Source organism: Haemorhous mexicanus, chromosome Z, assembly GCF_027477595.1.
Source record: "Haemorhous mexicanus isolate bHaeMex1 chromosome Z, bHaeMex1.pri, whole genome shotgun sequence".
Classification (NCBI taxonomy): domain Eukaryota; kingdom Metazoa; phylum Chordata; class Aves; order Passeriformes; family Fringillidae; genus Haemorhous; species Haemorhous mexicanus.
Window position 1 is genome coordinate 44,387,297 of NC_082381.1, and position 24,437 is coordinate 44,411,733.

Below are 24,437 nucleotides of genomic sequence, written 5' to 3' on the forward strand. Positions count from 1 at the left end.
CTCGTACCTGTGACCCACCAGGCCAGGCTGGGTCTACGGCATTTCCAGTGCTGAAGAGACTGATAACAAGCTGAGTGAGCTGAGTCACAGCCCACCAAGGGGATTTTGTGAGTTTGTTATCTCTTCAGATTGGCAAGACATTTTATTGTTTAATATTGTTGGGGTTTTTTTGGTTTTGTTTTTGGTTTTTTGTGTGTGCTGGTGAATACTTTGCCTGTTAAATAAACAGGTTTTTTCCACTTTTCTCTGAGGAAATATTTACCAAGCCCGTTGGGGGAGGGTCACTTGAATCTGCTTTCTAGAGGAGCCCCTTTAGAGGTTTGCTTCTAGATTTGCCCTGGAGGGAGAGTTTTGCATTGTTAGTTGCAGTTGTGCCTCACCAGAAGGAAGGAGATTGGCATGATAAAATACATTACCCTACCTCTGCAGGATCTGCTTCTGATGTGCCTTTTTCCATATCTGATGTGAAAACACTTTGTTCAAGGCATCAGTCCCAGGTTATCATGGAAACTGGCCCAACCAGCCCACCCAAGCAAAGTTCAGCCCATGACACCTGGAAAAACAGTGGACAAATCTGTTTCTTGGCCCTCACTCACTGCTCCCATGGAAAAGGTCCACCTCTAAGAAACAGCCTCCTCCACCCTGGAGCATCCATGGACACCCCCTGCATGCATGCGTGCAGAGTCCCCTTTGCAAATACCTGGCAGCATGCCCACCCTGAGGCTGTGAGGATGAGCTGTGCTCCCAAGTGATTGTGGGCAGACAGGGCACAGCCACCCACAAGTCACAGGGTGTGATGGGCTGGCACACCATGCTCCTTGTGTGAGCAGCCCTGCTGGAGTCCTCTGAGTGCTTCACGCTGGTTACAGGGAGCAGGAAGGTTATCCCCCGGGTTTTATTTCCCAGAAAACATTTGAGAACATAGGGAGCTTTTCTCAGTATTTAAGTGTATGGTGTCTTGTGGTGATCATCAAAATCCCACTGCTTACCACTGTGCCATACAATAACCTTGTGGCATTTTTTCCACTTTAAAAAAAAAAGTAGGAAAAAAAAAAAAAAGGACAGAACTTACTTGACTTCTGCTGTGTGATAAAAGCTTCCCACCTGGTCCTCTGCTCTTGTGAGACCCTACCTAGAGTACTGAGAACAGTTCCAGTGCCCCAGACATAAGAAGGACATGGAACTGTTGGAGGCAGTGCAGAGGAGGCCGCAACATTGATAAGAGGGTGGAGCACCTCCCCCAGACAGGCTGAGAGCTGGGGCTGTTCAACCTGGAAAAGAGAAGTCTCTATGGAGACCTCCTAGCAGTATCTGAAGGGTCCTACAGGGAAGCTAGAGAGGGACTCTTCATCAGCAACTGCAGTGACAGGACAAGGTGTAATGGGTACAAACTGAAAGAAGGGAAATTTATATCAAATATTGGGAAGAAATTCTTCCTGGTAGGGTGGTAAGACACTGGATCCGGTTGCCCAGAGAGCTGTGGGTGCCCCAACCCTGGCACTGTTTAAAGCCAGGCTGAACAAGGTCTTGAGCAACCTGATGGAGTGAGAGGTGTCTCTGCCCATGGCAGTGAGGTTGGGACGAGAGGATCCTGAAGGTCCCTTCCAACCCTTGATATTGTATGACTCTAAATAAAGCTGAAACATACAACATGGAGTCAGTACCTGTTGTGTATTAACTTTCATGCAAGTGGATAAGTTTCTGTATTTTCCTGAGAGACACATTGCTTCTCACAGAACTGCTGCATAGTGATTGAGGATTACATCTTGTTTACTACATTGAGACAGGTAAATGATCACCAGGTACCACCACAGCTCTAGTTTTCCTTTTACTTGCAGTATTTTTGTAATGCAAAACAATATACTAAAGGGTAAGAATCCTGAAGGTAACAGGAGTAATAGAAGAAGAAAATCCCCAGCAAAACAGATCTCCAAACAATTTTAAAAAAGAAAGGGGGGGGGGGGGGGGGGTGGAGAGGGAGCAGGACATGAGGGTGTGTCTACTACTACAAGAGTGTAATTGAATGTTCTATTTTTGCATGAATAAACATGAAAAGTAACTTTCATCTGAAATAAGAGTCACAAGTCTGGTGTGTTGTCTAAAAACAAGACATCTCAGAGCAGGAGGAGGAAAGGAAGGATAGTTAGTTCTGATCAATTGCATTAAGTAACAGCATTATGAGGCAAAACATAACAAATCTATGAGATTTCACAACTCAGGTTGCTTGGCTAATTGTAAAAGGAACTGTAATGGGTAATGATAACAACTGTCTTCTTAAAAGGATGCATGAAAGAATGAAGCTTCATTAGTACACAATGTGGATCCTGCTCCTGGAGAAGGCAGCTATTGTGTCTTGCATGAATAGCTCGATGCTTTGGGATAGCAACCTATCCAGATTCTTGAAGTGAATGCAGATGTATTATCTGTCAGAGTGTTTCTTGGATTTAAATGGAATCATAATCTTTTAGAGCAGTTCAAAGGTTTACTATGGTCAGTTTTCATGCTTTATCCTTACCCTCAGGTTTCCTTCTGATGTCTTGACAGATACAGACTTAGATATGATACAGACTTAGATATGATCTTCTTCATTTTTCCCACTGTGCAGGCTAGGGTTGCATTCACTGTCAGTCTCATGAGGTTGTATGGAGCAGGACTATCCCCATCAGCTTTGGGATAAGAAGTGTTTCAGTGCAGGAAAAATGCTCTTCCATAATCTTACAACCTGATTTATTGGGCCAAATGTTGTCCTGACTTGTCACATGCCATCTGACATCAGGTGCATTAAATGGAGGACAGGAGGCAGGATGGAAATGGCTCCCTACCATCAGGAAGAGATGCAATTAAGGCAAACAAGATCTAGCCCTTCCCTGGCTGGTCTCAAGCCTAATAAATTATTAGAATAGTCCAGTCAGGAATGTATTTGTACACCATTATTTTGCTTTTTGGAGGGTTTTTGGGGGGGGGTTGGGGGGTTTTGGGCTTTTTGGTTGTTGTTTTTTTGTTGTTGTTGTTTGGTTTGGGTTTGGGTTTTGTTGTTGTTGTTGTTGTTGTTGTTCTTATATGGGTATTCTCATTTTGTGTGTCATATATTTCAGTGAGAATAGGTCTAAAGTATGCTACAGGTTTTGGAAGCTGGAGCTGTTCCTCCATTACAGGTTATTTCACCTGGCATATAAAAAGAAACATAGAATTAGATGCACAGTCATAAATTTCCTTCTCAGTCATTGTAGGAGATTTTTAGAACTTCTATCCAATGATCAGCTTAGGTCATACCTATAGCACCCTATATAGAGCTGTCCGCTCTGCAGAGTAATTGTACATGTAAGGTTGCTTGGAATGAGTATTGTAGAGTTAGTGGAAATTTCCCTTGCTTGAATATCAATTACTTATTCAGTAAATAATTCTTCAGAGATTTTCTAGATCATAGTTAAAACACTTCCTTTTGCTATTTAAAGTTAACTACTGCGAATCAAACTGAGATAAAACATCTAGACAGCTCTAATAATTTCTAAACTGTGTCATTTGAGCAATGTCCACACCATGGGCTGTTGGAATTTTGGTACAGTTTAGAACAAAATAGGAGTTCCTATGCAAGCTCTGTGGAGTGAAGGCGCCCAGTCATGGCAGGTATTTGATCAGACATTTGGGACAGGCCAGGAGAACCTTCTGCTTCTGCCCTTTTGAGAGTCAAACAAATCCTCAGACTATGAGAAAAACTTTCAAACAGTACTCACTACCACTGATGGTTTTCAGTACTGCCCAGGCTGGGCCCACAGAAGAGGAAAACCATGTTCAGCCAAAATAAATTGCTACTGGGCACTGCCACTACTGCTTGCTTCTAGGTAGTACCTAATTTGGGCTAGAAATGCAATGAACCATTATTTCTTAAATGTTCTTCTAGGACTTTAGGACCTTGTTTTAACTTTTCTTTGCTTCTACTTCATGACCTGTGGGACAGCAGATCAGCCCAGGGGATGTTGCATGACATTCTGCTTTCCCCAGCTGCATGGGAATTCATGCTGGATGCGTTCTCACTAGTTTCTCAGATAATAGTGTTTCGGATTTTAAGCTGGTGGCCTTCTTGACAGCCTGTCATGGTGTCAGGTTTAAAGGCAAGGTGCCTTCACCCTTGTCAGCGGAGCCAATCTTACTCTGCTGTGTCAGCAAAACTTGCTGTAATCTGTGAGAGTGTTTGTAAGCACATTTTTGACTTAGGACTGAAAAGCTAATTACTTTTTCTGACCTCTCTTTGCAGCCATTCTCTCTTCCTCTTTTTTCTTCTCTTCCTCCAGTGCTTTAATTTTTGCATCATACTCATCAGCACGGGTCTTCCACTCATTTCTGTTGTTCAGCAGCCCATCAAGCATAGGCTGAATTTCCTCATGGAAACGGGAAAACTCCTAATCAAAACACATCACTCAGTGCAATGCAGTGCAGAGGGAATGCTTGTCCGTCATACCCCAGGACAGACCCTGACACCTCACATCCAAAGCTGATGCTTTGCAGAAAGCATCAATGGCAGAAAGAGGCAGCTTGTTGCGACGCCCCAGGAAAGGGCAGATTTTCACTTGTCTACCTGTCCCTCTCCCCAGGAGTGGTGCTGCTGCACCAGGACTCAGTCAGCTGGGATTTGAACCCCTGTTGATAAGGTTGTGTAAGGGTGCTCTTTGCTTACCTTATAGACAAATGTACATACAAAGTCAATGAAACCCACTTGAAGCTTTGGAAGCTCAGCAGCTTTCCTTCGGTCCATCATTGGCTGTGAGAGGACACAAATTGACCATGATTTGCGAGAACCAAATAAATTAATTAAAAAACACACCTCTATTTTCTCCCCAAAACTGCCTTGTTGTGTCAGCTTGGCAGTTCTGTCTTGCTGTCCTAAAGACCATCCATCACAGCCACCCTCCTCCTCAGCTGCAGAGGAATGAAGAGGGCTCATTTCCCTTGCCATTTTAGCAGAAATTTTAGACAGCATTTCAAGTGTCTGTGGATGGGCAGGAGAAAAGTTTTTCCCTTGTGCCTCTCAAACAGATACCAGAAAAGGTTCATGCTATAAAGTGTTGAAGAGGTTTTAAATTGTCTAAAATATGACTGAAGAAGAAATCATATTTTTACAAGATCTTGTTGATTACCATATAGTTTGTGATGCCACTGTGGGCAGAGGGGGTGGATGAAAGTCTACTTTAAAAATTCCCAAACCTCACAGGTGGAGGACACTTAAAGGAATGACTCCTGCTTCTTTCAATGTCAAGTTCATCTATTAAAAAAAAAAAGTTAGAAATGCCCTTCCATTTCTATGACTCTATGAAGTCTGTGTTTGCAGTTTTTCTCTTTATTAGAAACTCTTCTTTCTTCTGTGACTTATCTATTTAGTTTTTAATTTTTTCTGTAGGGACCTACACAAAATGTCTGGGGTGAATCACCCCTTGATGGTTCACAGCCACTGAACCTATCTAACTATATGGACACCTGGACAAGAGGCACTTGTCACTGTCAGGGATGCTCTTCACTATCTCAGAACATACTTTTCTAAAGGATTTTGGCAAGCACTGTGATTTTAGGCAGACACAGAGCACTCAGGGCAGCACTGCTTGTAGTAAGTCTCTGCTGAGACTTGCTGTCTGAAGTGAACCGCCTGGTTCTTGCAGGATACTTACAATTGGCTGTTGCTGAAGGACGCTTATTTCCAAATCTCCTTGCTCCCAGAACTCAGCTGCTACCAGGAGAGCTACCTACATTGACACAGAGGGAAAAAAGCTAGCACCAACTTCAGTCCCATAATTGATGCACTTCACGCCTCCATTCTGAATAAAATCTCACTTCTTATCCTTCTGTTTCTTCTTGTCCAACCACAGCCTCACTGTTCCTCCTGGGAAGGGCACCTGTGGCAATAGGATTTCACCTGTCTGGTGACAGCTCAGCAGTCGTATTGCACTGCATCTCCTTAGGCCACTGCTCATCTATTGAGAAATATTTCCAATGTATTCCCCTCGAGGGTTTGCCAACTGGTCACCTTGTGGATGTCTAATTTTTTTTTTTTCTGTTGTCCTTTCTTCATGCTGAACAGGAAGGTAGGTTTCATTTCTTTTACCCTCCTTCAAATTTTAGTGTTTATTATTTAGCAATTGCTCAAGTACAGTTCAGGAATGAACTCCTAAAGGAAATCAAACAACTGAGCAAACAGCAGTAAAAAAATCTCACTGTCACAAAAAAATCTATGTAACTGGGGGGTTTGGTTTGTGTTTTGTTTTGTTGGGTTTTTGGGGTTTTTTTTGGAAAGAATGAATTTTGTGCAGAACTCACAACTGCAATCTGAAAGATTGGTCAATACATCAAAACCACAGCTATTTCTTTTGGTAATTTTGGTAGGAGACTTTGATTTAGCTTCTAGGCAGCTTAGAAATTTTATTACTTTGAAGTATAAGCTACAGAAATCCGTCAGGATATCAAGCACCTTACCTTACTCTGGACTTCCCAAGGCTTTGTGATAGCTGACAAGTCACAGGCAGTCATCATCATGGCCCTAAAACCAGAAAAGAAATTAATTTATTCCCTATTTTTTCACACTCAGGACCCTCATACCCCAGTACCGTATCAGGTATCCCATGGCCCCTTCTGAACTGATAGATGTGTTGCTATAACAGCCTTGGTTCTGACTGGGACACTCATCAAAGGCTGCTCCCCATGGCCCCTTCTGAACTGATAGATGTGTTGCTGTAACAGCCTTGGTTCTGACTGGGACACTCATCAAAGGCTGCTCTCTTGATTAAAACGGAATTATGATGGGGAACTACTTGCTTCTGGTGCTAAGATGTTTGCTGCTTTAGTGATTGCTGGGCTGAACTCCTTGACTTCGGAGTAACACCTTTGGCTCCCCCACGGGTGTGTAGCAGTGCAGTCTGCAGTGAGGTGGTGAGAGCATTTCATCACCAGTGCAGGGCATCCTGCACAGTTTCTGTCTGGTCACAGCAACAGCATCGTGCAACTCAGGTTCGTCGCCACTGGGAAAAACAGCTAATGGATTGGATGTCCCTGTTTGTGGCCTACAGGGTGATCTGGTAGAAGTATACAACCAGAAGGGATCCTTGGGAGTATATGACCAACAAGACACTTATTTGGATGAAGAACCACTAAAATTTTTTTCCCTGGGTTTCTTTCCTTGCTTCTCTAGGAGACCAAATCTGAGTAGCCAGTAATGTATCACTTACTGACTTTTCAGCTCAAAGCGTATCCTGGAGCTCTCTGCAGGTGTCCACATCACTAACCTTTCCCCAGAGCTGATTACTCACATGACAACTTCTTTCTTTGTTGTCTCCAGAGACAGATACTCAGTCCAGGCAGTCACGCTGTCGTACTTCTTAGACTCATCAACAATCTTTTGAAACATTGTTCGCTTTCTTTGGGGGGTGGAGATGAAGGGTAAAAAAAAAAAAAAAGGGAAAAAAAGAAAAATCTATGAAAATCTATAAAATAAGGAAACAAATATGTCAAGAACAGGTGGCTGATCCTGGTATTGGTAACTCTGCCAGAAAGCCTCCCAGTAGTTGCTGTCCTGACCCTTATGTCCCAAGAAAACCAAGCACCATCGTCTGCTCCCTTAACTATTGTAAATGCCTTTAAGATGAGTATAGTGGTGAGGTATGCGTGGGTCTTTGAAGGTACAAGCTACCGCAAGTTATATCAGCTGAGACATGCTTACACCTTTGTTTGCACTACAAGAAATCTTTTTTCTTAAATGTTAAGCAAACCGCAGAAACCTAGAGCTAGCTGGAGTATTTTTAAAGCTACCTGGCATTATGTATTTAGTCAGACATTGTTAACCTTATTTACATAATCTAAATGTATATAGGGAATTCTGATGAATGGTTCATACACATGAGACCTGAAGAAGTCTGAGGTTTCAATATTAGCAGAGAAAAGAGTTAGGCCATGCCACAAAGTGACTTGTGTATGTGTCCCATCGTCAATAATCCTGTGTCTTAGCTCAGCCAAGCCTTTGCTTGTAGTTCATGGATCAAGGAGGGTCCATGAACTACCAGCAGTTTGTTCCCAGCTAGTGAGGAAGTGGTGGTATATAGATAGATGGTACCATATAGATCTTGTATCTCCAGAGTAAGTGTTCTGGAGATACAATATCAATACAACCTCCCTCAAATTCCTCTTTTTTGGACTGTTTAAATTTTGTGTAATTATACTGCAGTGCAAAACACAGAAGCAGTCTCTGGTCTTGACACGGTATTTTGAAAGCACATTTTGAAAGCTTCTTGCTAATTAGGAAGATATATGTCATTGACTTTCAGCCTCATGTACCAGAAAGCAGGATCTGCTCCAAGATTTTGGCTTTTTAGGCCCTTGTGTGTGGAATAGACTATCAGCTGGACATTCACCTACAATGACCTACTTGTTACTTGAGTCATTCTGCTCTCACAGAGAAATTAGTACAGTCCTGGCCAGTCCATTTGTCACTTATGAGTATTTTCAGATCTGAAATGCTAGGCAAATAAAACCAAACCAAATGCTGACATTTCTTCCCATAAGGGATCAAATAGCCCTGCCTTGTTTGCAATAGAGGGTTCAAAAGTCATGTATATTATTTAATTGAGTAGAAGTTCAAAATTCTTTTGAATTATTTGAGTTCTCCCACCAGGTCTGAGGTGAGTATTGAAGGCAGCCTCCGAGAGCCAGTGTCTGTGAAGAGAACTGCTGCACTGGTAGGGGCTTTCAGAGTAAAGCATCACATTTGGCCTTTGTAAAGTGCCAGCTGCTTTCTGCCTTTCACACACGGAGCACGTGTTGGACTTACTTGAAGTAGAGTGCCAGGTCTGTGGCTATAATGGCAATTTCCATCAGGTGAATCACATGCTCATGCTGCCTGCGGTTGAGGTTCTGACATATATTCAGTGACTGAAAAGCAAAGGACAGGGCACTGAAAAATCCAAGCTCTATGTTGTTATGAGTTCCTGGCCACCTCCCTTTCCCAAATATGTTTATTTTTTTTTCTTTCAATAGTTCAGCTTGCTCCTCTCACATGCAAGGGGTGTGAGCCCGTGTACCACGTGTGGTGCTGTTTCCCCTTTAATTCACTAAACAGGGGAAGGTTGTTACACAGTGCCTACCCAAACCCCATCCCCTGACCTCAGTGCAAATTTGCCTGGAACTAAAAGTTAGCTGTGGCAATATTCCAGCCTTGGCCCTATCAGAGGGGCTACAGGAGAGAAAAACTGTATTAAACATATTCCTATGGGCATAAAAATGTGGCTTCTGAAGAAACCAAGATATGCATTTAGGAAGCCTATGTGCTTTGGTCCTGGGTGAGCATAGAGTCCTTTGGAAATGAGGCAGATGCAGTTTCTTGGCATCCAAGCCAGAGAAGGTCTTGTAATGACAACTCTGTTGTTAATGAAAAACTTCCCTCAAAGGAAATTATTTGTGCCCTTATACTGCAGTTCATTACCAACCTCCTCAGAGAGCAAGAATTTTCCAAATTCCAGATGATGTCTCTCTAAAATAGAGGATCCATGAAGTTTAGCTAAAGGATTTTGAGATCTATATCATAAAGGAAAAAAGGAAGGAAAAAATAAAGGAAAAAATTGAAGACATTAGTGCAGCACTTAAAAATGAAAGTAAGTGTCTAATTTTGTATTTCATTTCTGTCACATATATAAGTTCCATTTTTTTAAAAGGCTTATGAGTATTACTTAATAAGTAATGACTTCAGTCTAATAAAAGACTCTTGTGACATTGCTTATAACTCTTTAGACACTTTGTAAAACAGTCTTCCAACTACAAATTTCAGTCCAAACATTGTTTATGACTGCAGTGTAATTACTCAAGTTTAGTAAGTTTGTTTAATTCCTGCATAACTACGTATTCATATCTGGTAATAGGAACAGACACCTTGCTGAAAAGAACACCTTTGTTATCAAAACCACAAACCATTATTTAATATTTTACCAAAACTACAAACCATTATTTAATGTTTTACCAAAGGATATATAGCAAGATATAGGCAGCAAGCATTGCAGAAGAGCTGTGACTTCTTTAAGTGAGCAACAGAGCCTTGACTAGGCCTCGAATTCGTGCAATTGTTTATCTGTAGCTAATGACTTCCTACTGAGAGCAGCACTCCCAGAGGTGCTTTGTTTCTGTAGGTAGTGAGTGCAATGCCAAACATTGTGCTTTCTCCATAGATACAGCAAAAATTCGTCATCTTGTGTCCAGGATGCTTCTGTTGGCATCCTAAGTCTCCAGTAATGCTCAGGATACTGAGTGCCTGCTCTGCTTCTGTTCCACGATGTAATGGTAATATAGACTTCTGCTTTAACTAAGGGAGGTTTTCTAGGAGGTAAAGAAAGCCCCAGAAAGCATGGCAAATTGCACCCACTGGCCAAAACATAAGCCCAAACACTGCAGCAAGCTGAAAAGCAAGAAAACTTGTAAAAGAAAGTTGTCGCTCTTGTGTGTTAAACTGAGCTGTACTGGAGTTTGGTGTGATTACAGACTGGCTCCACTCCAAGCAGGAGCAACAGAAAATGGTTTGAAGTGGTAGGAAAATGCTTACTTCATCTGGTAGAGGTTGTTGGTTCCCCTGTGATCAATATCATGGCACAGAGCTGCAGTTACCATTGCAAGGGCTTCGAGGTCAGTGTAGTAACGCTTCAGTTTGCCAGTCTGAGGGAGAGAATTTATATTGCATATGTTAGCATCTCTGACAGGAAAAGGTACTGAGCGGTGACTGCTCTGTGCTGGGGATGTCCTGGGACTGTCTGGGAGAACTGAAAATATTTGTGAACTGAAACACAGTACATGGCTGACTTAGGTTAAAATGGGGAATCAGCTGGAAACAAAATATTTCAGACCCAGGCATCTGTACTGTTTATGCACTTGATGCACATGTGCAGGGTTGGCTACTCACTGCTATAGAGTGGCCTTGGCCCTGGGATTCACCCAGGCTTTCATAAGTACCCCTCCCAGTCACTGGACACAAAGTACTCTGTAAAAAGGCTCTGCATCTTTCTGGGCAATGTGGTTGTCAAAGCTGAAACATCCAAAAGATTGTCCACACCTGTGTCTGTTCTGGTGGAAATGCAAAACATGAATTTGTGTCCATCCCGGCCAGCTGACTTCAGTCGGCTGCTATTGTCAGAATCTACTGGAACAGTGGAAGTCCTGTAGTCTCTCTCCTCTACTCTTGCAGAAGGATTTAATCTGGAATCTATTCAACACCATGCACATCTGTGTCTGTGAGAATTAAAGCTCTCCATTCGTTGGCCAATACTGACCAAAGCTTCCTTCATGTACGATGCAGTGACTGTCACTGCAGGCAAACAGAGACCTCATTTAGCAGGATCTGTGCCAGGAGTGACAAAACTTTTCCCTGCACCAAAGGGAGCCCTGCATATTTCTCAGGTGTGACAGAAGACCTGCTGTAAATAAAGCTGTGCCACAGAATTAACCAGGGTGGTGCTGCCTTACCATCAGGAGCGTGAACATGGTCTGCGCAACATTGAAGCCATGACGCCAGTTGTGGTAAGTTATCTTCCGGTAGCCTTTGCTGACAGAGTACACAAACCTTACCAGAACCTGCCGGTGGGGAAGAGGATGTTAGTGTGGGTGAGGGAGATGCTGCCTGTTCATCTTGCCATAAGGGTCATGTATAGAAATCCTGGATGAGGTTCAATCTAGCTCTGCAGAGGTAGGCCCAGAAAGGGATCAGAAGGTACATGTATCATCAGACTACCCTGACAATGCTGATAAAGTAAAGAGCTGAAGTGGACACTAAAACATAGATGTTTTCTAATTTTTTTTTTTTTTTTTGGTAAATATATAAAATCACAGAGATACCTCTGGGGTAAACCAGGATCAGCACTGCCTGGAGGAAAAGCGATTTTATCTTACTCTTTGTGAATTTATTGATTTTTTCTGTTTATCTAGGTTATCACTTATAAGATTTGTCCCTTTTTCTTGCGATTTATTAATACTCATGTCTCTCTTCAAGAGATATGGATCCATAGATGTAGAGGAGAATAACATTTATATCACCAAAAGAACTACAATATAGAGCATTAAATAGAAAACTGTTTTTTCCTCTGCAGTCTACTTCTCCATGTGTACTCTCTCTTGTAGCTATGCAGTTTTCCCATTAAAGAACCAATTATTTCTTAATGAGTATTCATTTCTTGAAATCTCAAATATAAGAATCACTGCTATTCACACCTCTTCCAGGGGTTAGTTTTTCCCGAGTAGATATATTTAATATTTTTGACATTGACAATCTGCGTGTAAGAAGCATCGAGGTAATCCCCATTTACTTCCCTCCTGATTGCCATCCCGCCTTTCCAGGGTGGAAACTCTTCCTGCAGTTACCCCCAGATCCCACTAGATGGAAATCGACTTCGCATGACGTGCAGAGAAATCCCTTCGGGGGCAGCAGAGCTGATGAAATACCAGTTTCGCAATTCCTACCGGGTTTTGAGCTGCAAAAGTCGTGAGTTCTCAAGTCAGGGCTTATGGGGTCCTTTTTCCCACAGGGTCACACCATTCCTGTCGACAGGTTGGTGCCAGCTGCGCCAAATGAAGGCACATCCATGTTTGCATGGGTGTGAAAAACAAAGGGGCTTGCCAGAGTGTGTTTAAGCAAATCTTGGCTGAAAGCTGCAGGTTGCACACTCTCTCAAAGGAAAGGGGCAGACAGGGAGGCACTCCCCGTGTCGTGCCCGGGAGCTGTGTTTTCACTGCGGCTGGGAGCGGCATCGGACACAGAACGTGCGAGCGACGTTTTGCGGAGTCCGCCACTCACCCATGGAGACCTCATGGCAAACCCGCGTCTGTGGCAGGCAGACGTGGAGCAGACGAGAGCAGAAGAGATGCTCCAATCCCACATGAGAGACTGTTCCCTGCCCTCAGCAGGGTGAGAGGGCTCGGGACACGCTCCCTGCCCGGCCCCTGAGCCCCGTCCTGCGGCTGTTCTGTGAGCCGCGCTGGGCGCGCACGGCGACCTCAGTGCCGGCTGCCCCATGGGCGAGTCTGCTGTACATGCAAGACAGGAGATCCTAGCTTTTGCCAGCTCATACCTCCTGTGGGATCTGGAACTTTTTCACCACGCCAAGCTCGTAGTACATCTGAATGCCACACTTCACCAGCTCTAGCTCAGTGCAGTCAAAATCAGAGAACCTGAACTCATAGATTTCGAACTTAGTGGGCCCCGGGAGCTCTTCTTTCTGTAAGAGAAGTGGGCTGGTTTATTGCTGTGCTGCTTATGTGATTCCTAAGCTTTGCTGAATAAAAATGTATCAGTCTGAGGCTGCTTTTCTTTTGGAATATAGCACATAAATAGACTGAAATTAAGCTTTCCATGGTAACCCCATTAGTGGAGGAAGGGGGAGGGCAGTTTTGTGCAGGAAATATTGTTTGTTTCCTGTCAAGCATTTGATTTTATATAGTTTGAAGACTCAAAATGGGGGAAGACTTACAGCCCTCCTTAATTACTCTGAAAAGCAAACCAAGGTGGCTGATGTGTTTCCCAATAGACTTTGAAGCCCTTGAGATAAAGAGGCAGAGAGCAGGGACTCCCCAGGAGCTGTGGAGGGCATGTGCTGACACATACTAATGATAGTCTCACATTCAGGCAGCAAAGGAGGGCAGGGTATGCTGTGCCTTCACTCTTTGCAGGTAACAGCGCGCCAACACTGGGAACTCTTCCTTACATCTATGCAGGCAGTATTTGCTTGCCAGGACTGTTCTTTCCAGCAGTGCATTGTTCTTACCAGAATGCTTGCCAGCTCCTCTTCGTCACACTCACTTGGCTCCTTCCCCAGCTTTTCTCGTGTTGGCTGCAAAAAGCATGGGTGTGTTAAGGAGACAACTGAACCCCCCTGGACTTTTCACTGGGCAGCTTTGGGACAATCTAGGGCAGCTCTTATATCCAAATTGTGCTTCCTTCCTGGACCTTACTTCAATTTCTTGTCTTTCAACACATTTTTCCTGTTATGTTCTCCCCCTCCTTGATTTGGTTTTGTGTTTCCCTCACTTGCAAAAGTTCCCCTAGAGCCAATGTCACAGCTGGGTCCTCTAAATTCGCAACCTCAGCACAAAAGAGGTTTTGAGGAATAAATCAGTTTCTGTTCCACTCCTACAGCCCTGCCCTGAGAAGCACCTCCAAGGCTGGCTTTTTGGAGGAAGTTAGAAGGAACATAGTGGTGCAGTATGCCAAGGAGGAGGGCAGACCACAGAACCAAAAGACTTGTTCTGCACCTGTGCAGTTACTAGGGCCCAGGTGCTGCCACCACATCATGGTGGCTGGAAGCATCTCTGTGAAGTGGGAGACCTGTGTCTGTGCCATAAGTCGTGGGCCAGGCCAGTACACTTGGGTGTGAGCTCCACATTGTGAGGCATTACCAGAATTTCCTGGATCTCATCCTTGTCACATTTCACGTGGTAGAGCACCATGTCCTGAGCAATGTCCTTACGGTTCTCCAACTTGTTCATCTTATCATATGTGTCTGTGTTGAGTACAGACCAACCCAGGAACTGTGTCAAGGACTTGGGAAGAGAAGGAAACAGAGAAATAGCCATAACATCTGCTCCTCAAAGACACAGAAATATGACACTGTATGACATATTTTTAAAGAAACACAAGCTCGACTTTGTCCAAAATTCTAGCAATGAGCAACCACATCTTTGCTCCCAACTGTGACTTGTTCCTCAGCAAAGCAGCTCCCCTGCTGTTGAATCTGCCCAAGCCTTGAGAGCATCAATTCTGTGGAGGTGGAAGGACCCTCTGTCCAGTTCAGGGTACAGAAATTGATTTCTGTGTTTCTGCAGGTATCTCCACACCTGTGGAAAGGTTTCTGTCACAATGGTGACCGCAGTTCAGGAACTCTCACATCAAAGGAGAGCAAGGGGGCCTCATCACCTTTCATATGTATTTACTCACATCCTGTGCTTGCTTTCAACTTGTTTGCTGTCCAGTGGCCAATTCAAACTGATTTTTTTCCCCATGGTCTTTTTGTTTGATAAGAAAAGTCTATTTCAGGAAATGTCCTGATTGATAACAGGTGCCAAGCGCTAAATATTTATTTTTCATTGAAACTAGCATAGGAACATTTCTAAGGAGCAAGGTCTTTAATCACAGCCACTGCTGGTAGATTTAATAGCTGGCCTCCCTTTTTATCCTAGCTACATAGATAATTTCTGTGTCATTTTTCATGGGACTTGCCCAGGCAGTGAGAGCCAGCTGGCAGATATGTGAATACAGGTCAGAATGGTTGTGTTGGCACACTGTAGATGCTCACGGCTAGGAGTACAATCCAAGAATGCTGAAAAAAATCACGAGAACATAGTTGGGTTTCTCATAGCAAACTCCCCCAGTATGTCAAACAGGTGCTTTCAAAATGTTCAAGCTGATGTATAACACCTCTCTAAGCAACAAAGATACCCACTTAGCTGCATAACACTCGGGATGCTTTGCAGGTGTCCATGGAAAAATAGTGACCTCTTCAACTATATGAATTTCTTCCAGCAAGAAACTATACCTCCATGAGGGTTTCATCCTGTTCATCAAATGGTTTCCCATCTTTTCTGTTATAAAATGTGACAACACCAACAATTTCTTCCCTTTTATTCACTATTGGCATGGAGAGAACGTTTTTGATAGTCCATCCTGATTCATCTAGAGGACCTTCCTTGAAGCGACAGCAAGCAGAAAGACATCATAAACTTAACATGTTTTAGGTATTATGCTCATGTAAATACATGAGCACTCTAATTTTACATTCAGACTACAGGCAAAAGAAGTATTTATATGCCTAATATTGACTCTACATTACATTTCAGCAAAAAAAATAAAATTGATTCCTTGATAGAATTGCAAGTTTTCACAATACCTGAAAGTTAAACATCTCATCTGCAGCAGCATTCATGATGTTGCAAATCTGGGGGATCACACAGAAGAAAAAGTATTACAATATGGGCAATGAGAAGTTTACCTGCCAAAACAAAGGACTGAATTGCTGAGAAAGCAACATGAGTATTATTCATCTCAGAAAGACTTGAGGAATCCCAGGTTAAGTACTTACAAATCCACTTTCAGCCACATAGGCTGGCAGTCCAGTAACTAGTGCCCAGTGATCCGGGGTAGGATTTCTAATGAAAGAAAAATGTATAAGGGAAATTAAAGGTGTATGTTTACTGAGAAATAACCATGGAGCTGAAGAGTGTTCCACTCACTGTATAATCCAGGTTTGGACCCGGAACCCCCAGCCCATAAATGGTTCTGTTACTTTCAAAGAGTACGTGTGCACAAGCAGAGATTTTCCACATAAGTAAATACTTTCCCTTCAAGGATTCAAAACGAAACAAGTGATAAAGTATTGGTTTGCAGAGACTTTATAAAAGTTCGTTCCCAGAAGTGAAGGCCATGTCCCAGACCTTCAACACAGAGAAAGATAAAAGGAGATTCCTGGATAAGGGTGCCTGCCAGACTGAACTTTGAACACTGCTGTACCCAAGAAAGGGGGACCTTTTTTGCAGCACATACTCTAGTGTAAAGCAGTGTTACCAGAACTGGGGGAACCTCTATTATGTCATTTGCCTAAGGTGCCCAAGGCTCCTCTGAAAAATGCAGTGGCAAGAAGAGAGAGCAGTTGTTTGAAAGAGGGAGTCCCAGTGTGTCAGGATGGGAGAAAAGGCCAGAGGTAGCCTTAAGATGGGGTCAGTGATAGAAGGAGTGGAGAAAAGCAAGGAAACCTCTGCACAAGGGCATCCTGGATGAGACTCAACCACTGGCACAGGGAAGGCATGGAGGAGAGTGATGCCTCTACCTGGCAAGGACAGCAAAAAACTGCAGGCAATCAAGGCAGATTACTTCTCCATCTGAAAAGAATCACTGGTTGCAGTGAATTTTGGAGCCTGACTTCCAAGTCAGGATCCCAATGCCCTTGAGGAAACTTTATCCCACAGAAATGTGAGTTGAAGCACTCACTCACATGCTGACTCTCAATCCTCTATCAGTCCTTTACATTTCTCCACATGGATGTCTTTAAAACATGGGGAGCCTTGTTTTCACCTATACCCTGCGTCAGTACCTAGCACTCATGGACTGGGCACTTACGGGATGACTTTAATGTCTTCTTTTCCATGTAATATGTAATCAATGACCTTGTAAAAGACTATTTCCTACAAGTGAAAAGAAGAGTGGTGTTAAAATGAGTGGTGAGGCAATCCATCTAGAGAGGAGAGAGTTAAAGAAATCTTGTTTTCACGTACCCTGCCATCCGGGGTTCGAGGTCCTGAGTAGGGAGGTACTTCTCCCAACAGGACTGGCCACAGGTCAAAAAACTCCTGGTTTTAAAATTAAAAACGTATGTTTAGAGTAGAAAAGTGAATTCTGTCTCCAGTCTCAATGTAACCATTGCTCTGCCGTGCTGGTTTTGGAGTTGTATAAACAAGGCATGAAATAATAAAATTAATTCAATACTAGGCAGCAGAATGATACCCAGATATCCAAATCTGGACATGTCAGGTGCATTCATATGGTTGCAAATTACCATATACAGCCTATACTCAGAATGCTGATTCATTCAGTGAACAGTGAGCACTGGCTGTACTCAGAGCAAACAGCTATAACAAGGTTTTGTGTTGTTAATTTTCCACAGTGTGGCCATTGTCTGACCTACTACTTGCCAGATTGAAGAAGTGAAATACTTATTTTGCTCTTTTTTCTTATGCTACATTATAGTGTTGATCAAAGTGTCTTTAGCTTATGCTAATGATCATTTAATATACCTCTTCACAAGACAATATGCTGCAGGAGCTCTGTCAACAAGACAGCCAGCCTGGCCATGGGACAAAGAGGGCTCCACTGGCAAGGATGCTGTGTAACCCCCGCATAAAGTTTGCCAAAGGTGCAAACCATCAGACCAAATCAGAGGTAACTTCGATTCTGTCAGCTTGTTTTCATGAAGCCAAGTTTCATCTAAAAACCTGGATATCATGAGTATGAATGAGTCCTTGAGGAAGGTGGCTGTTTGGTCACAAGTCACTTTGTGATATGACCTAACTCTTTTCTCTGCTAGTATAGAAACCTCAGATTTCTCCAGATCTCATGCCGCTCCAGGCAAGGGTGTACTGTGTGTAAACAGACCTTTGCTTGCTGATGGCTCCTCAGGTGTCTCACTATACTTCCAATACCCACAGCCTTGGTGAGGTTTTGTTTGTGCTGCAGACTTTGATCAGGATTGTCAAAGTCAGACACCTCTTCCCCTCCTCTGTCTTCCCAGCCTCCAACTGTCCCCGTTTCAGTGATAAGCTCTTCCCCTTCCCTCTGATTTCATTAACCCATTGTCTTAATCTTTGCACAGTAAAAAAATGCCAAGTAGGAATAGTGGCTGAAGGTTAGCTCGCACTTTTACTGCCTCACTAAATCTTATTTGCATGTGTCACCCCTCAGTGGATAACAGCAAGCAGAAAGAAGCACAGCACCCATGTGAGCACTCACCTTCTGCTTTGTCATGTCCAGGAGACCGACTGAGTATCTGTCACAGTTCAGGTATGCCCTCACTGTATAGAAAGCCTTGTGGAACTGCCTCTCAATGTCTGTCAGTTCCTCAAAAACCTTATTAGCTGACCACAACAGCACCTGCAGGATAAAATCAAAATGTAAGCACAGCCTTTCTTGGAGAGATGGACTTCCTAGACGTTGGGTTACAGTTCCTGAAAAGTGCAGGAAACCTACACCACTTGTTTGCACTGGGAATTACTAGGGAGAAAGAGTCAGGTCACCACAGTGTTATGTAGGAGTCAAGTGTTACCAATACAGCACAAAAAAAGTAGTAGTGTCAGGCAAAGAGCTGTCCCCACTTAAATTTTATATCCATTAGTAAAATGTTGCATCCAAAAGCAGTTAACACCAAAAGCATTGCAAATTCCACAGGCTGGTGCTTGAAATATCTGAGTTTACACTTTCCTCAAAGTGTTTGAGCAGCTGTTTTGTGTGTGCATCAGCCTGTGATACTTTTCCCCATCTTCTGGTACATCCTACAGATGTACCTTTAAGAAAGCTATTGCTATTAGGCTTTTTCATTTGTAAAACAAGAGGTTACACAAATACTGCTCTGAAATGGTAAGGAATTCATCTACACTCTTGCTTGGCTTAGTTAATGCATGTGTGCCTGTATCCCAGGGGTGTGTCTGGCTTTCTGAGCCCAGGACATATGAGGAGCCTGCTTCTGAAGCACTGAAGCTGCAACTTGAAGCAGACTGGAGCTGTGCTTTGAACAAGAAATACTGGAAAATGGCCACAACTGGAAAAACTGTGTCTCGCCTCTTCACTGGGCACTAGTAGATGTTTTTTGAGGAATTCTGAGCTGCTTGGGTCTCTGTTTCTAATCCATAAACTGGGACAGCTCTGCCACTCGAATGAAGTCTAAGTTTTTCAGTATTGCCATCCCTCAAGTAGGATAGAGGTGTTGTCATACCAACCACTGGATAAACGTGAGCAGCAGTTTAGCTTTTTGGCACTTTACAGCATGCATTAAGTACTGAAAGCCACGAGCCCAGCAAGAAGGACTGAGAGAAACAGCTGAAATATATATAAAGACTGATGTAGAGAAGTTGGTAAAAATTTATTCTATGGTTTTCTAATAAGACTTTTACACGGCATCTGAGCACAAGCAGACTGACCTGTCTTTGCACAAGCCATTTTACCCACAGTGTCACCCAGTCTTTGCTGTTGGGACCTGCAATATTAAAATCCTAGACCACTTTTGAGAATGTAATTTGCACACTCTGTTCTTCAGTACTTTAAATTCTATCACAATGAACGATAATAACTTTCACACAGCCCTAAAGGCCTGTATTAGTCAGAAGTTTGACAATTGAGCTATTGGCAGAACTAGAGCATTATGTCCTGCGTCTCCTTCCTGCTTTCCTCCCTTTGTGTGGGACCTGCTCAGACAACAGTAATATATGAACACAGGACTCCTGGGTCCAGCCCCAGACCAGGAGCATTAGGCCTCCCACCATATGGGCCTCCACTTTATCTTCTAGCCCCTTTCTTACCCTGACTAGTCCTACTGCTAAGCTCTCAACAGAAAAAAATCTTTGCTAGTTCTACTTTAGTCAGCTATTCATCATTGCTGGTGTTACTGGACCATCATTCATGTTTTTGATAAATGAAAAAATTAGTCAAAGCATAATAAATTAATTAGAAAGTATAAGTGCCATCCAAAAGCTCCAAAATTAACTTTCATTCTGCATCCATTTCACCAAGATAGGCATTTTTTCTCTCTCCGTGGCAATCCCATTGGAGAATAGAGCATGGCTGCCATGAAGCACAGATACAATTCCATGTCCTCTTGAGTGACAGCTACTGCCTGCTGCAGAAAGTGACTGCAAGGATTCACATCCATGCCAATAAATCGGACAGTCCTACTGTAACCCAGCTAATGGGAAAGTATGGTGCCAGAATTTCAATCCAGAATATCCTAAACCCCTAATATATGTTCTTCTCTACTGATGGAGGCCAATAAAACTTGCGTATGACAACAATTTCACTGGGTCTAAGAAGAAATTCAGTAACACTTTTAAGGAGCAGATGGGGGGAAAATACCACATTCTTAAGTGTTTCAGAAAGTCTCTTGATGCTGCTGTCTGAAATAATGAAATGATCCAAGAGTGCTTCACAGCCTCTATTTCATAAACCCCTAGAGGTCAGTCCTGCTGAAACTGGCGCTGCTGCATGAGATCCTGCAGTTTTGCCAATATCAGAAGAAAGAGAGAGTAAGGAAGGACTCTGGGGAAGAAACAGTATCTGAAAGCAGTTGAGGGATCTCTTCATTTCTGCTCTTCAGGGACAAATCTTGGAAGAAGATCAGATTCACCCAGAAGAATGTATTAATTTGATTTTGAGATAGCCAGTCTGCATTTTCACTCTTACCTGGCCTCTTCGAGTCTCACAGTTGTGAAGATAACTCAAGTGATAAATTTTCAAGTTCAAGGATGCAAAATTCAGATACTTCAGAAAAAGCTGAAAAGGCAAATTGTGCAATTGGATTGAATGCAGTAGCAATTTCATATGAACCATATTTCATGATACTGCTTTACAAGCATCAAGGTAATTTCCCAGGATAAATGCTTTGCCCTGCACTGCCATGACATGAGGCTTATCCCACTGTACCTTCCCTGAAAGATCTGAGATAAACATTCTCATTATAAGTCTCTTCTAGGAGTGTGTGAGTGCCCTTAAGGGAAACTCACACCAGGGGAGCTTCGCTAAAGCAGGCATCACTAGGGTAAAAGGATCTCTGTTACATGACAAACGTAAAGCTCTTTGATAGGAATTCAGCTACTGACCACTTACTGTTTCATCAGAGCTGGTGAAGTGTGGGCCATTCAGCTTATTTATAGCCACAATGACAGCAACCAAGTCTTTGCCATTCAAGATGGGTGTCGCAAGGATGTTTTTTGTAGTGTAGTCGGTGAGCTCATCAACAAATGGGCTGAACTGGGCACACTGTTTAATAGAGAATTTACAAATAAGCATTTTTCACAACGGGTCTTGAAACCAAGTCCAAGCACAGCCCCTTAAAGTAAGCTGCCTAAAGAAAATTTTGCTTAAAAATTACTGAGGAAAAGAAATGAGTTAGCAGAAGATTGGACCATGTACAGATGATAAAGCTAATATCGAGAGCAGAAGGTGTGGCTTTTAACTGCAACACGTGCGCTTTTAACTTTCTATGAAGATCTTGCCAATCATAAGCTTTAACATGTCAAACTCTCCCAGAACAAGGGGGCTCTCCACTGGTTGTTCTCAGATCAATGTCATTCTTCATGGTACCTGCATAATTTCCTCTGACTTCTTGTTGTCACTGCGGAGTGGCTAGAGCCAGGCAGCACTGCAGAGCAACAGGGTGTAAACCAGTGCACTCAATGGCAAGGTCACACACACTCATTTTTCTTCTACTTTTACCATGAAGCTTGTTGTCAGCTTGCAGCGTCTACCCCTTGATTCTCTTAAAAACTGGAGAAAGAATAGTCCAGGGAAAGCAGATGGCCAATCACTTCACCTGCACAGGGGCCTTATTGATACCATTATCACCTGCCATAGGGGAGTGCAGGGATGGTCTTGATGACCAAAAATATTTATTCACCTGCTCAGGTGAATAAATTGTCATCTATAAGTCGTTCTGTTTGGGTTAGGAAAAACCACACAACTCTGATCATATTCAGAAGGTTACACCAGAAAGAATGATCACTCCTTAATGAATCTTCTCCCCATACCTTCCCCATTGTTGGCCTTTTCTGCCAAATGGGCTAGACCAAGCATTTAGTCTCTGGGTCTTCTTCAAAGGAGTTGTATTATGGCAATGTCTAAAAGCACCAGAATTGGAGCACAGGACTTGGCTCACTAGGTCTGAAATCCTCCCCTGTGTTTGGAGAAACATTAGAAACCAAAAAACCTTAAGTGACATTCTAATGCTTCCCTCAACACCAACAATATGACCAGCAAAAAAGAACCCAGGCAGCAGAACCAAAACAGTGTCTCAGTGTGTTCTGTGGAAGACAAGGAAAGAATTGCTGAAGGGCTGAGATATGCCTGCACAGAACAACAAATGAATGAATAAACAGATGGTCCCTTTGTAACTAGCAAACAATAGATGGAGTAATCCCAAATGCCATATTTGGGTCACACGGATTTTAGTTTTGCACCTATGATTAGAATAAGCAGATTGTTATTCCTGCCATCCAGGTTTACATGATTGAACCAGAAGTATGGGGAATAAATACTGTCATGAAAGCATAAACATAAAACATTAAAATCCCTCAGGTCCCTCCTGATATTGCAGATTGCAATTTTTGTTGGAAGAGTTTTGTTAGTCCAAGATTGTCTCTTGCTGCTTCTTATGAAGATCGGCCGCACACAGCTTGCAGTTGACTGCTCTGGGGTCCACTCCCTCTGTTTGACAGTGATGCCTCTGAATGCCCTTAGTAAACCTTCATCACAGCAAACATTTTCAAAGTTCTTTTGATGTGGAAACCCCTCTTTGGACTCTCTGTAAAGGATTTCTGTCTCTGCCACTTACTCATAGAACATAAAATTGAGCGGAAAATTCCATGTGCATTCATTGCAGATCTGACGACTTCACTCTCCCCTGCTGGCCTAAACATGATGATTTTTATTTTTTTCTAGTTAGACAGGCAAGGTGTAGCAGCACACTGTTTACAGGCATTAAGATCTAATGTAATCAATGTGCTTAGTTTCACCTCACCCCGCAAATGAAATTGGAAGGAACTTCCAGACTTGCTACTTGTTTCCAGTACACAGCTACTACACACAAGGGCTTTGCCCAAGCGCTGCGGTGTGCTGCTGCCTCTTGACCCCTGTGAGCCTCTCTTCTACCCAGATAACAAATAAATGGCAGACATACCTCACGGACATCCTTGATGTTCATGGTTTTCTTGGTCTGAGCAACATGGCCCACAATGCCGATGTCCAGTGGATAGACAATCTCGCAGTCTGGGGCGACCAGGCATTCCTCCAGAGTACTTCCCTCTTGGATGTTGAAAAGCCTTGTTGCCAGTTCAGGAGTGCCATTTCTCTGCCTGTACATGAAGAGACTACAGCGGTCAGCGTGAATAAGGGACCTGATTCTTCTCAAGGTCTTGAAAACAACTTTCTCCATGTTGATGCTTTCTTGCATGTCTTGGATCAACTCAAAAAGTATTTCACTCTCATTGTTATCCCAGGACTCCGTTTTTAGTTTCTTCTCAAAATACTGCTTGGCAAAAGCAGGGTTGCCATCAAGAAACTTCTCCACGTCGTCTTCACTAATGCTCATTGTGAATGCCCTGGATCTTGTGGGTAAGTAGCAGTCCAAAGATGTGCAAGCAGCACTCTAATTTCTCATGTGTCTCTCAAAATTTTGTAACTGAAGATGCTGCTTCTGGATTAACCAAGTTTGAGGTATCCCTGCAAAGAGAGCTTGTCATCAGGAAGATGTATTCCTTTATAATGCTGCAGGCGAGTCTGTGGGAGGACAGATCTTCTCAACCAAAGAGATTAGATGAGCTCTACAAGAGCTTTGGGTCAACTTTCCTCTTCTTAATCTAACTGCAAACAAAAACTGAGTGCTCACAATGTCTGAAAACACTCTCCTGTCTGTAGATAAACAGAACACTACTGAAACAATTCTGTTGAGGCAGCAGCAATGGGGAAGGAGTGGATCTCCTAACATTGAAATAAGCTCTTTAAAGTCTAATTAAATATATACTACTTGGGCCTAATCCTTGGCTAACAAGGTGACCATCTTATTATTTCTGCTCTCCCAGCTCCCAGCAATAGCAGGAAGTGCATTCTTCACAAAAGAACTCGGTGGCCAAGATAAAAATAGTGAAGTAACACTGCTCTTTTAGGTCTCTCTCTCTACTATTGCATA

At 43.0% G+C, this 24,437-nt stretch overlaps 1 protein-coding gene across 1 annotated transcript; it reads right to left on the reverse strand.

Moving 5' to 3' along the window:
• Positions 1 to 1,815: 1,815 nt before the first annotated feature.
• On the reverse strand, positions 1,816 to 23,840 carry PDE6B (phosphodiesterase 6B). Its single transcript, XM_059836648.1, has 22 exons — positions 23,430 to 23,840; positions 21,362 to 21,514; positions 20,939 to 21,028; positions 18,500 to 18,640; positions 17,269 to 17,343; positions 17,114 to 17,178; positions 16,080 to 16,146; positions 15,888 to 15,935; positions 15,537 to 15,686; positions 14,401 to 14,544; positions 13,770 to 13,835; positions 13,077 to 13,223; positions 11,479 to 11,586; positions 10,565 to 10,674; positions 9,462 to 9,549; positions 8,807 to 8,907; positions 7,293 to 7,400; positions 6,463 to 6,526; positions 5,661 to 5,735; positions 4,676 to 4,759; positions 4,244 to 4,400; positions 1,816 to 3,165 (listed from the first exon to the last, which is right to left on the reverse strand). Exons 1-22 carry the CDS (start codon positions 23,838 to 23,840, stop codon positions 3,107 to 3,109), a joined length of 2,511 nt encoding a protein of 836 aa, XP_059692631.1. The 3' UTR covers positions 1,816 to 3,106.
• Positions 23,841 to 24,437: the final 597 nt, after the last annotated feature.

Excerpts from the sequence above, each read along its gene's own strand:
- PDE6B (XM_059836648.1), bottom strand. The coding sequence starts at position 23,840 with ATGAGCATTAGTGAAGACGACGTGGAGAAGTTTCTTGATGGCAACCCT. Across the intron at positions 17,179-17,268 it reads CTCGAACCCCGGATGGCAGG|GAAATAGTCTTTTACAAGGT; the intron begins GTACGTGAAAAC and ends TTTCACTTGTAG. Across the intron at positions 16,147-17,113 it reads GAAGACATTAAAGTCATCCC|AAATCCTACCCCGGATCACT; the intron begins GTAAGTGCCCAG and ends TTCTTTCATTAG.